Below are 12,500 nucleotides of genomic sequence, written 5' to 3'. Positions count from 1 at the left end.
TTAGTGATCCGATGTATTGTGTATTGGTGTATTAGTGATCTGGTGTATTGGTGTATTAGTGATCTGGTGTATTGGTGTATTAGTGATACGATATATTGTGTATTGGTGTATTAGTGATACGATATATTGTGTATTAGTGATCCGATGTATTGTGTATTGGTGTATTAGTGATCCGGTGTATTGGTGTATTAGTGATACGATATATTGTGTATTAGTGATCTAGTGTATTGTGTAATGGTGTATTTAGTACTTTAGGCACTGGGACCCTTTAAACCTGTGTTACTGTCAATATCTCTGTCATCCATTTCTTTTTTATTCTTATATTCTTATTTTTTTATCCTTATATTTTATACTTTATATTACACTTTATACTTTTATTTTACTTTGATAGTTTTATATATAATTTTATTTTTTATTATCTGTCTCTAGCCATGCAGTACTCAGTGAAGTATTGTTGGTTCTCTGAGTTTCTCAGAGCTCTGAGATGTTTAGGGGTTAAATCTCATGTTTGTTGAAGAGACACTGAGACAGCTTTTGTTTTCCTCCTGACACACTGCTGACACTTTCTGCTGCTTCATACATTCCTCAAGGGCTTCCAGAACAGTGGGAGCACTGGCCTGAGATCTTACAGTGGGGGTCTACAGATGGTGTCTGAAAGTACAGGGTCTGATCAGATGGTACAGTGTCTGATCGGATGGTGTCTGATGGTACAATGTTTGATGTTACAATGTCTGATCAAATGGGGTCTGATGAAACAAAGTCTGATCGGATGGCGTCTGATGTTTCCGTGTCCGATGGTATGGTATCTGATTAGTTTATGTCTGATCGGATGGTATCTGATCAGATGGTGTCTGACCGGATGGTGTCTGATGGTACAGTGTCTGATCGGATGGTGTCTAATGGTACAGTGTCTGATCAAATGGTGTCTGATGGAACAGAGTCTGATCGGATGGCGTCTGATGTTTCCGTGTCCGATGGTATGGTATCTGATTAGTTGATGTCTGATGGTAAGAGGAAGAGGAAGCTCAGATCTGTGTCTGTTAAGTTTATGACATGAGTAGATGTTCAGTGCTGTTTAGATCAGACATCAGTGCCGGCTACAGAATCTCTACATGTCTGTCTGATCTTCAGTTTTTAACCCTCACAATACTGTGTGGAAACACCAGCTCACTGCACAGGAAGTGACATCACAGCTGTTACTTTCATTTCAAACCGCAGCATAAATACAGAGTTCTGTTTTCTCTGCAAAAAACTCAAGCTACACACACACACACACACACACACACACACACACACACACACACACACACACACACACACACACACACACACACACACACACACACACACACACACACACACACCTACCTTTTCTCTGATTGCTCTGCTGTTCTGTAGATATCACCACACACACACACACACACACACACACACACACACACACACACACACACCTACCTTTTCTCTGATTGCTCTGCTGTTCTGTAGATATCACCACACACACACACACACACACACACACACACACACACACCTACCTTTTTTCTGATTGCTCTGCTGTTCTGTAGATATCACCACACACACACACACACACACACACACACACACACACACACACACACACACACACACACACACACCTACCTTTTTTCTGATTGCTCTGCTGTTCTGTAGATATCACCACACACACACACACACACACACACACACACACACACACACACACACACACACACACACACACACACACCTGTGTTTTTTTATTACCTTTTATTTGTGACAAGCATGAGGAGGTCGTGAGAGTGTGTGCTCACGCGCGTGTGTGTGTGTGTGTGTTGAAATACACTGATATATATTTAGGTCAGTGTGCAGTTTGTGTTATGATGCCGCAGTAGGATCAAATCAGGACCATCTGCCCCTCCTGCTCTATTAACCTCAGAACATGAATCACATTCACACATAGTCAGGTGTGTGTGTGTGTGTGTGTGTGTGTGTGTGTGTGTGTGTGTGTGTGTGTGTGTGTGTGTGTGTGTGTGTGTGTGTGCATGGTTGGGGGTGTATTTAGTTTGGGTTTGTGTGTCTGTATGTGGTTATGGTGTGTATGTATGTATGTGGTTATGGTGTGTATATATGTGATTTGGGGGGGGGTATGTTGATATTTTTTCATATTGTAAAGGGTTGTAAGGGGTGGTGTATGGATTGTATAGGGTTGTGTAAGTTTGCACAGGGTTGTGTATGAAGGTATAGGGTTGCACAGGGTTGTGTAGGCTTGTGTTGAGTTGTATAGGGATGTATAAGGTTGTGTGAGGTTGTGTATGATTGTACAGGGTTGTGCAGGGTTGTTTTTGATTCTAAAGGGTTGTGTGCCGGAGTGTGTGTGTGTGTGTGTGTGTGTGTGTGTGTGTGTGTGTATACACATATACATACACATACACACGCACGAGTGAAAACTGATATACACACAGCTCAGTGGTTGATGTTGGATTTTTTATTGTAGGGAGTTAAAATCCCAGTCCTGTCCCCCAGCCCTGTCCCATAGCCCTGTCCCCCAGCCCGGTCCCATAGCCCTGTCCCCCAGCCTTTACAGGATACAGTTGTGTGTGTGTGTGTGTGTGTGTGTGATTGTCCACAATTCTGTAGGGTTTGCAGATGCAGCTTGTGGTGTAAATGTCTGTGATAGAGGTCAGCTGTTCTCACTATCCTCTGTAGGGCCGTACGATCCGAGAAGGTGCAGTTCTCAAACCAGGTAGTGATGCAGCTGCTCAGGATGCACTTGATGGTCCCTCAACAACCATTCAGAGACAGGTTGTTGGCTCTATACCAGGCTGTTAACTGTTGCACCTCCACTTTTTCTGCTGACTTGTCGTTCTCACTGATGAGACCCACCACAGTCATGTCTTTAGCAAACTTCATGTGATTCGAGCTGTGCATTGCTACACAGTTGTGAGGCAGCAGTGGGCTGAGCACACAGCCCTGAGGGGCTCCACTGCTCAGTGTGGTGTGTGTGTTTGGGAGTGTGCGTATAAAGTTGATGATCTCTGTGTGTCTGTCTGTCTGTGTGTGTGTGTGTGTGTGTGTGTGTGTGTGTGTGTTACAGGATGAGCAGAAGAGGGCACTGGGTCTGGGTGGACATGTGGGCTTTGACAGTCTCCCTGATCAGCTGGTCAGCAAATCTGTATCTCAGGGTTTTTGCTTCAACATCCTGTGTGTGGGTACGTTCCTCTTCTCCATCATCATGATCATCATTTCACTCACACACAAACTCAAACTAACATCTCTCACACAACGTCTTTTACACCTCACACACATACAATCTCTCTCTCTCTCTCTCTCTCTCTCTCTCTCTCTCTCTCTCTCTCTCTCTCTCTCTCTCTCTCTCTCTCTCTCTCTCTCTCTCTCTCTCTCTCTCTCACTCTCTCACACACATACACACACACGCACACACACACACACAGAGACACGAAACCTCTACACAAACACAACCTCACACACACAATCTCTTACACACAAGCTGAGAATAATACATGTTGAAGGTCCTGGTGGAGCTGCTGAATGATCTGTTGTTGATGATGCTGTTAATGTTGTTGTTGTTGTTGTTTAGGTGAGACAGGAATCGGGAAGTCCACACTGATGAACACACTTTTTAACACCATGTTTGAGAATGAAGAAGCCAGTCACTACCAGAACGGTGTGTACCTGCGGCCCAGAACATACGACCTGCAGGAGAGCAACGTCCACCTTAAACTTACCATCGTAGACACGGTCGGCTTCGGGGACCAGATCAACAAAGAGGAGAGGTAACATAACACACACACACACACACACACACACACACACACAGAGTGCAGTGAGAGAGAAGAAAACGAGTTCTGTGAAGTTCTCTAGCATTCTCAGATATGAGGAACACACGTGACCATCAGGAACATGTGATACAGTCTTAAAGGAATGAAGGAGCAATGGATTTGAAATACATTCTTCCACAAATAAAACTAGAGAGAGAGTCAGAGGGAAAGGGGTTTGGGTTTTAATGAATGTTTAATGTTGAGGGTTTGCATGATCTTAGCTGAAGATCTGTCGTATATTTTTCTCTTTCCAGCTACAAGCCCATTGTTGATTACATCGACACACAATTTGAAAACTACCTGCAGGAGGAGCTGAAAATCAAGCGCTCGCTCTTCAACTACCACGACACCAGGATCCACATCTGCCTGTACTTTATCTCTCCTACAGGACACTCACTCAAATCCCTCGATTTAGTCACCATGAAGAAGCTGGACAGTAAGGTACACACCGCAGGTACACCATCATTCAGGGTTAACGTTAATGACGATCCCTGGAACGCTTTAACAGGACAATGTACAGCAGGTACAAAAGTTTACAAACTGTTGCTGCAAAAAAAAAAAACAGGTTTTTCTGATGTGAAGAAAAAGTAAAACGATGATTTAATGGTTTCAGATTCAGTTTGAGGTTTATTTAATCCTTTTCTCCAACATCAAACCAAATCTATTCAAGATGAAGCTATGATGAATTTCACAGTTAAATTTGAGGACACCTGGTCATGATACCGCCTCCAAAGACGTCCTGTACACTTGTGTGCCTCCAGCTGTGTGGTAACAGTTCAGAGAAGAACCACGTATGGCAGAAAAGGTCAGGCGTCTCAATTCTGTAGTGTATAACAGCAGTGTCTGGTGCTGAAGATGAGAATAAGTTCTCAAGGTTTCTTAATAATCAATTAAATGAGGTGGTGTTGTCCTAATGTGTGTGTGTGTGTGTGTGTGTGTTAGTTAGTTAGTTAGTTAGTTAGTTAGTTAGTTAGTTAGTTAGTTAGTTAGTTAGTTAGTTAGTTAGTTAGTTAGTTATGGTCTCTTAGTGTGAATTGTACAGATGAATTTTTCATCTTCTCCGGAAGTGAGAGAGATGGAGATGGAAAGAGATATGGAGATAAAGAGAGAGAAATAGAGAGATGGAGAGGGAGATAGATAGATAAATAGATAGATAGATAGGGAAAGAGAGAGAGAGAGATAAAGAGAGATAGATAGATAGATAGATAGATAGATGGAGAGGGAAAGAGAGAGAGAGATAGATGGAGAGGGAGAGAGATAGATGGAGAGGGAGAGAGAGAGAGAGAGAGAGAGAGAGAGAGAGAGAGAGAGAGATAGAAAGATAGAGATAAAGAGAGAGAGTGAGATGGCAGGGTGTAGTCCCTGGATTCTGGCTTTGGACATCCTGAACAGATGGTAGCGAGATCTTCAGCTAGTGGCTAACAGCCAGAACGTCCTCTGGAGATTCTCAGATCTCACGAGTCGTTCTCGCTCAGGGGAGAAAAAAAACGTTAAACAGGAAATGCCTGATGAATAAACGCCACACTGAGTTTCTATATTTACTCTCGTTAGAGAAAATGAGGAGACTGTTATTCTGTCTACTGTGTTTACTAGAACCGGTTAAATTCTGTATTCCAGCTTCTCTCAGGTTCCTACACTACAGTGTCTGGGCGCAAGTTTCTCATCCCACTCACGCCCCAAATGACTGTAATTAGCGATGACTATTCCTGTAGTGAGTACAGACCCATGAACTGTTCCTGTAACATCACTGCAGTTCTGCTCAGGCTGGTGTGATGGAGAGACAGGAAAGTGATATTACGTATGTTCATGTCAGGTGTAAGGAGAGTAGAGGAGAGTAATATTACCAGGGTTGTGGTCAGGAACTGCTTACTGGCAGAGACACAACCGCAGCAGGATGCAAACAGGAATAGAATAAACTATACATTCAGAACAGTAGGAATCATTATGAGTGTTCCTAATAAGCTGCCAAACATGCAATTATTTATTCACTATACGAACATCTGCACAGAAACAACTGGATTGAGGTAGCAGGAGTTTGTGCCAAGAGTCTGAGCTCAACGTTCTCCTAGCTGAGGATCTGAATAATTTCAATGTAACATTCTGCTCGTGTTCTCCAGGTGAACGTCATCCCCATCATTGCCAAAGCAGACACTATCTCCAAAAGCGAGCTTCACAAGTTCAAGATTAAGATCATGAGTGAGCTGGTGAGTAACGGCGTTCAGATCTACCAGTTCCCCACGGATGATGAAACGGTGGCAGAGATCAACTCCTCCATGAACGTGAGTCTTACTGTGTAATCGGTTTGTGTGTGTGTGTGTGTGTGTGTGTGTGTGGGTGGGTGGAGAAGATGGAGGAACGAGATGGAGGAATGAGCAGGAGGGATGGGGTGGAGGGAGTATATGGAGAGATGAGATGGAGGGAATGGTGGGGATGAGATGGAGGGAGGGAATGGAGGGATGAGCTGTATAGAGGAGATGAAAGGATGATATTATTGATGAGCTAGAGGGAGAAGATGGAAGGAGAAGATGGAGCTACAAAAATAAAGCCAGGAGATGAAGAGATGAGCTGGACTGATGAGATGGAGGGAGGAGATGGAGAGATAAGCTGGAGGGCAGTGAGGAGAGGGGAGTGAAAAAGAAGATGGAAGTATGAGATAAAGGGGATGAGCAAGATGGGTTCATGGAGGAAGAAGATGGATTGAGGAGAAGGAGCTCATGATGACGTGTTAATGAACTTGTGATCTGGGGACCCTGGCAGCAGTTGTTTGTTCATTCATTTAATTATCAGTATCTTCCTGGTCTGAGTTACACTGAGTTCCATCAGCATCTGTTTACACCATGAATACAGTAAGAACAGTAACGTAATGAGTGGAACGAGTTTCAGGACACTGAACTCTGGTCCACCTCTGTGGAAAGAGAAGGTGTGGAGAACATCTACATGTGTGGTTTTATGTTCTGTATCTCAGGCTCATCTCCCCTTCGCTGTAGTGGGCAGTGTGGAGGAGGTGAAAGTTGGCAATAAGACGGTCAGAGCCAGACAGTATCCCTGGGGCATCGTCCAAGGTAAAGTTCTTTATTTATTTTATAAAACCTTTCCAACACAGCCAGCTCTGCAGAACTCTCTCCGATCAGTGTGGGTTCCTCCTGAGCCTGGTTCCTCTCACTTTTCTCCTCCAGTTACCCCACACTGTTAAACCGTCTCCCCCAGTTACCAGAGATCATTAAATGATTGAAGGTTGGGTCGAACACTGCTCATTTTTCTCCTGAGGTTTTCTAGGTTAGATGGTGAAGCAGCTCTATAGTCTTTTCTATAGTCTAGGTTAACGATGTGAAAAAGAGCTGAGTGGGTAAAAGTGCTGCTGAGAAAAGGTCACGTTATTAACCATGGCACATCAGAGAGAGAACAGGATGGAGAGCAGGATGAAGAACAGGATGAAGCTAATAGGATGGAATTAATACTATTTCATCTTCAATTGCAGCAAGAATCGGCTCTAAGCCCTTTGCAGTGGTGATGGACAGGTTGAAGAACGAGGTCAGACAGGAGTCTGCATGGACTATGATGTTTGCGGATGATATTGTTATTTGTGGTGAGAGTCGGGAGCAGGTGGAGAAGATCCTGGAGAGGTGGAGGTATGCGCTGGAGAGAAGGAGAATGAAAGTCAGTAGGAGTAAGACAGAGTACATGTGTGTGAATGAGAGGGAGGGGCAGTGGAGGGGTGCAGTTGCAGGGAGAAGAGGTGGAGAAGGTGGAGGAGTTCAGGTACCTGGGGTCAACAATGTAAGAGAGTGTGTTAGAGAAGTGAAGAAAAGAGTGCAGGCAGGGTGGAGTGGGTGGAGAAGAGTGATAGCAGGAGTGATTTGAGATAGAAGAGTATCTGTGAGAGTGAAAGGGAAAGTTTATAAGACTGTGGTGAGACCTGAGATGTTGTATGGATTAGAGACAGTGGTATTGAGTAAAAGACAGGAGGTGGAGCTGGAGGGAGCAGAGCTGAAGATGTTGAGATGTTCGTTGGGAGTGACGACGATGGACAGGATTAGAAATGAGTTTATTAGAGGGACAGCGCATGTAGGACGTTTTGGAGACAAGGTGAGGAAGGTGTGATTGAGATGGTTTGGACATGTGCAGAGGAGGAACATGGGGTATATCAGTAGGGGAACACTGAGGATGGAGACACCAGGAAGGAGGAAAAGAGGAAGACCAAGGAGGAGGTTTATGGATGTGGTGAGGGAAGACATGCAGGTAGTTGGTTTGAAAGAGACAGATTTAGAAGACAGGGGGGGGGGATGGAGACGGATGATCCACTGTGGAGACTCCTAATTAATTTTCAACAGCATTTAATCTGGACAACTAAATGCATCTATCTCTCTATCTCCTAGATAAATATTTCGGTGTATATATATATATCTCTCTCCTGACTCTGTAATGGAGGGAACAGTTGATATTCTATTTATAGATCGTGGGTTTAGATCTTCCTCTCGCTCCCTCGTTCCCAAACCTCTTCAGTTGTTCTGGTCTCTCCAGGGACGAGACTGGAGCTGCACTTGCACCACAGATTCAATGATTTATTTCTAGCATAACTTTTATTTTTACATCATTTTAACTGAACTACACACCAATCAGCCATAACTTTATGAGCACCTCCCTAATATTCTGTTGGTCTGCTTTTGCTACTGAAACAGTCGTGACCCGTCGATCATTAACAACATGATCTTCTTCAGCAGTTTGAGCTACAGGAGCTCATCTGCTGGATCAGTGTATTTTAATAAAATAACGTGTTTTCAGATGAAGTGATGTTTTGAAGAGCATGGTGGTAAGAACTTCTCAGTACACAGAGTCTGATGAGAAGGGTTCCTGCTTCTCCTGGTGTTTACTCGTCTCTATAAAGGATTAGTGTTAATTAAAAGGGAAGAATTTATAGGACGTCAGTACAGGAAGTGGAGCTGCTGTGAGACCTACAGATCTCAGGGTCATATTTATAGAATGATCTCTGCACAGGAACTCGGCCTCAGTTACTTCTGATCTGTGAGCTGATTTATGCTGGTGCAAGTTTGTTCCCATGATAACATGACTGGATACCCCCCCCCCCCTCTCACTCTCTCTTTCTCCCTCCCACCCTTTCTCTCTCTCTCTCTCTCTCTCTCTCTCTCTGTCTCTTTCTCGCTCTCTTACCCCCCCTCTCTCTCAAATAAATTTTTTTTCTCTCACTCCATGTACACATCATCTCTGAGGGCGTTTTGTGGTGGAGCTCCATCATCATCGTTCAGACATGTTCCTCTGGAGAATTTAAAACACGTTCCACATTATTCAATCGGGACTAGAGCAGCAACTGTGTGTGTGTGTGTGTGTGTGTGTGTGTGTGTGTGTGTGTGTGTGTGTGTGTGTGTGTGTGTGTGTGTGTGTGTGTGTGTGTGTGTGTGTGTGTGTGTGTGTGTGTGTGTGTGTCAAATCAAATTAAATCAAATCAAATTTTATTTGTCACATACATACAGAGTACGACGTGCAGTGAAATGATTTTTACGACAGTCTGGCATGAGGGAATGGGATGGGGAGAAAAATAAACCAAGAAAAAAAGAAGGCAGTTAAATAAAGAGTATAAACTCTATAAAATATAAAAAGGTGTGTATATACAAGGATGCGTACGACAGTAAACAGTAAAAATTTAAGGTGGTTGGTGTGATTGTCCTTGAAGTGACCGTGTGCGGTATGGTGTAGTATAAAGCGACTGTGCGGTATTGTTTGGTATAAAGTGACACTGTGCGGTATGGTGTGGTACATAGGGACCATGTGCGGTATAAAGTGACCGTGTGCAGTATGGTGTGGTATAAAGCGACCGTGTGCGGTATGGTGTGGTACAAAGGGGCCGTGTGCGGCGTGGCGGAGCGGCGCGGTATAGAGCGGCCGTGCACGGTGCGGTGCGGTATAAAGTGACCGTGTGCAGTATGGTGTGGTATAAAGCGACCGTGTGCGGTATGGTGTGGTACAAAGGGGCCGTGTGCGGCGTGGCGGAGCGGCGCGGTATAGAGCGGCCGTGCACGGTGCGGTGCGGTATAAAGTGACCGTGTGCGGTGCGGTATAAAGTGACCATGTGCGGTGCAAATCCAGAGATTAAAGTGATTAAAGTTTCGTAGTGCAAAAATAAAAAAATATTCTGAAAAAGATGGTGATGGAGAGAGTGACCAGCTTTAGATCCTGAGTGTTTCCTGGTTTAAACTCTGAATGGCCTGCAGGAAGAAGCTCCTCCTCATTCTCTCTGTGTTCACTTACAGGGAGCGGAAGAGTTTCCCTGAACACAACAAAGAAAAGAGTGTGTGAGTGTGAGTGAGTGTGAGTGAGTGTGAGTGAGTGTGAGTGAGTGTGAGTGAGTGTGAGTGAGTGTGAGTGAGTGTGAGTGAGTGTGAGTGAGTGTGAGTGAGTGTGAGTGTGTGTGTGAGTGTGTGTGTGAGTGTGTGAGTGAGTGTGTGAGTGAGTGTGTGAGTGAGAGAGAGAGTGTGTGTGAGTGTGAATACTCTCAGCATTTAATTTCAGATGCTTTACTTTTCCTGCTGTAGTGTGTTTTTTCCCATAAGTTTGTGATGGATTTCCTCTAGCTGCAGGAATGCAGAACAGGAAGGAATGCTGAGGGATTAAATGGGTGTTTTCATTCTTCTGTCTCTATGTTCTCCTACAGAGAAGCTGTGATCTCCATAGCTGTTTTACAAACACACTTCATTTTAGATTTTTTATGATGATGTCTGAAATTCTGGACTGTTAGAAACAGATTGGAATATTAATCTGAGTGTGTGTGTGTGTGTGTGTGTGTGTGTGTGTGTGTGTGTGTGTGTGTGTGTGTGTGTGTGTGTGTGTGTGTGTGTGTGTGTGTGTGTGTGTGTGTGTGTGTGTGTGCGTGTGTGTGCGTGCGCAGTGGAGAATGAGACTCACTGTGACTTTGTGAAGCTGAGGGAAATGTTGATTCGTGTAAATATGGAGGATCTGAGAGAGCAGACACACACTCGCCATTATGAACTCTACAGACGCTGCAAACTGGAGGAAATGGGCTTCAAAGACACCGACCCTGACAGCCAGCCCTTCAGGTACACGCCACGACGCACGCTGTCATCACTGCACACGTCATTATTATCACTGCACATCATCACTGCACACGGCATCATTATCACTGCACATCATCACTACACACGGCATCATTATCACTGCACATGGCATCATTACAACTGCACATCATCACTGCACACGGCATCGTTATCACTGCACACGGCATCATTATCACTGCACATCATCACTGCACACGGCATCATTACGCTGCGCGTCATCACTGCACACGGCATCATTACGCTGCGCGTCATCACTGCACACGGCATCATTACGCTGCGCGTCATCACTGCACACGGCATCATTACGCTGCGCGTCATCACTGCACACGGCATAATCACTGCACGTCATCACTGCACACGTCATCATTATCACTGCACGTCATCACGGCACACGTCATCATTATCACTGCACGTCATCACGGCACACGTCATCATCACTGCACGTCATCACTGCACACGTCATCATCATCTCTGCACGTCATCACTGCACATGTCGTCATCATCATCCCTGCACGTCATCACTGCACATGTCGTCATCATCATCCCTGCACATCATCACTGCACATGTCGTCATCATCATCCCTGCACATCATCACTGCACACATCATCATCATCCCTGCACATCATCACTGCACACATCATCATTGTCACTGCACATTATCACTGCACACGGCATCATTACGCTGCATGTCATCACTGCACACGGCATCATTATCACTTCACATCATCACTGCACACGGCATCGTTGTCACTGCACATCATCACTGCACACGGCATCGTTGTCACTGCACATCATCACTGCACACGTCATCGTTGTCACTGCACATCATCACTGCACACGGCATCGTTGTCACTGCACATCATCACTGCACACGGCATCGTTATCACTGCACATCATCACTGCACACGTCATCATTATCACTGCACATCATCACTGCACACGTCATCATTACGCTGCACATCATCACATTGCTCCCTGACGTGAAAAGGATTATGCAGAGAAAGCTTCTGGAACACATTTGATCTCTGGCTGAAGATCAGCTCCATCTGTCTCATGTATCTGTTTTGTAAATGAATCTGACAAACAGGAAGTAGTTTATTAGTGACAGCTGCATGGAGCCCTTAATTTCTACAGATGTAAACATGTCTAATCCAGATGTTTTCTACTGTGTTAGTTCATTTCAGTATACATGCAGGGTATAATGTATGTGTGTTCTGTAGTCTACAGGAGACCTATGAGGCTAAGAGGAAAGAGTTCCTCGGGGATCTTCAGCGTAAGGAGGAGGAGATGAGGCAGATGTTTGTTAATAAAGTGAAGGAGACAGAGGCGGAGCTGAAGGAGAGGGAGAGAGAGGTGAGCAGTCAGATGACTTTTGCTTTTATTTACACATTACAATGTCAAAATAAGTGCTAAAACCCTGAGTCTGGTGCTGCAACGTTCCCGGATGAAAACGTTCTCCAGGTCCTTCAGGTCTGAAATTTTTACTGAAACTGTTTTTGCACTAAACTTTGATGTTTCCACCTGCATTTACACAGAACACGAGATAAAGCAGGAATTTAACACACTATA

The 12,500-nt window shown here is 44.6% G+C and overlaps 1 protein-coding gene across 2 annotated transcripts in view; it reads left to right on the top strand.

Moving 5' to 3' along the window:
• septin8a (septin 8a) overlaps positions 1-12,500 on the top strand; it is a 21,817-nt gene that overhangs the window by 1,898 nt on the left and 7,419 nt on the right. For both annotated transcript variants that reach the window (XM_083564381.1, XM_083564382.1), the window contains exons 2-8: positions 3,098-3,212; positions 3,602-3,797; positions 4,097-4,283; positions 5,960-6,121; positions 6,808-6,904; positions 10,744-10,912; positions 12,152-12,284. In XM_083564381.1, the coding sequence (XP_083420507.1) occupies positions 3,098-3,212; positions 3,602-3,797; positions 4,097-4,283; positions 5,960-6,121; positions 6,808-6,904; positions 10,744-10,912; positions 12,152-12,284 (1,059 nt within the window). The remainder of the gene's footprint in view (positions 1-3,097; positions 3,213-3,601; positions 3,798-4,096; positions 4,284-5,959; positions 6,122-6,807; positions 6,905-10,743; positions 10,913-12,151; positions 12,285-12,500) is intronic.

This window comes from Silurus aristotelis (assembly GCF_946808225.1).
Source record: "Silurus aristotelis genome assembly, chromosome: 16".
Classification (NCBI taxonomy): domain Eukaryota; kingdom Metazoa; phylum Chordata; class Actinopteri; order Siluriformes; family Siluridae; genus Silurus; species Silurus aristotelis.
This window is presented reverse-complemented; position numbering and strand designations above follow the sequence as displayed.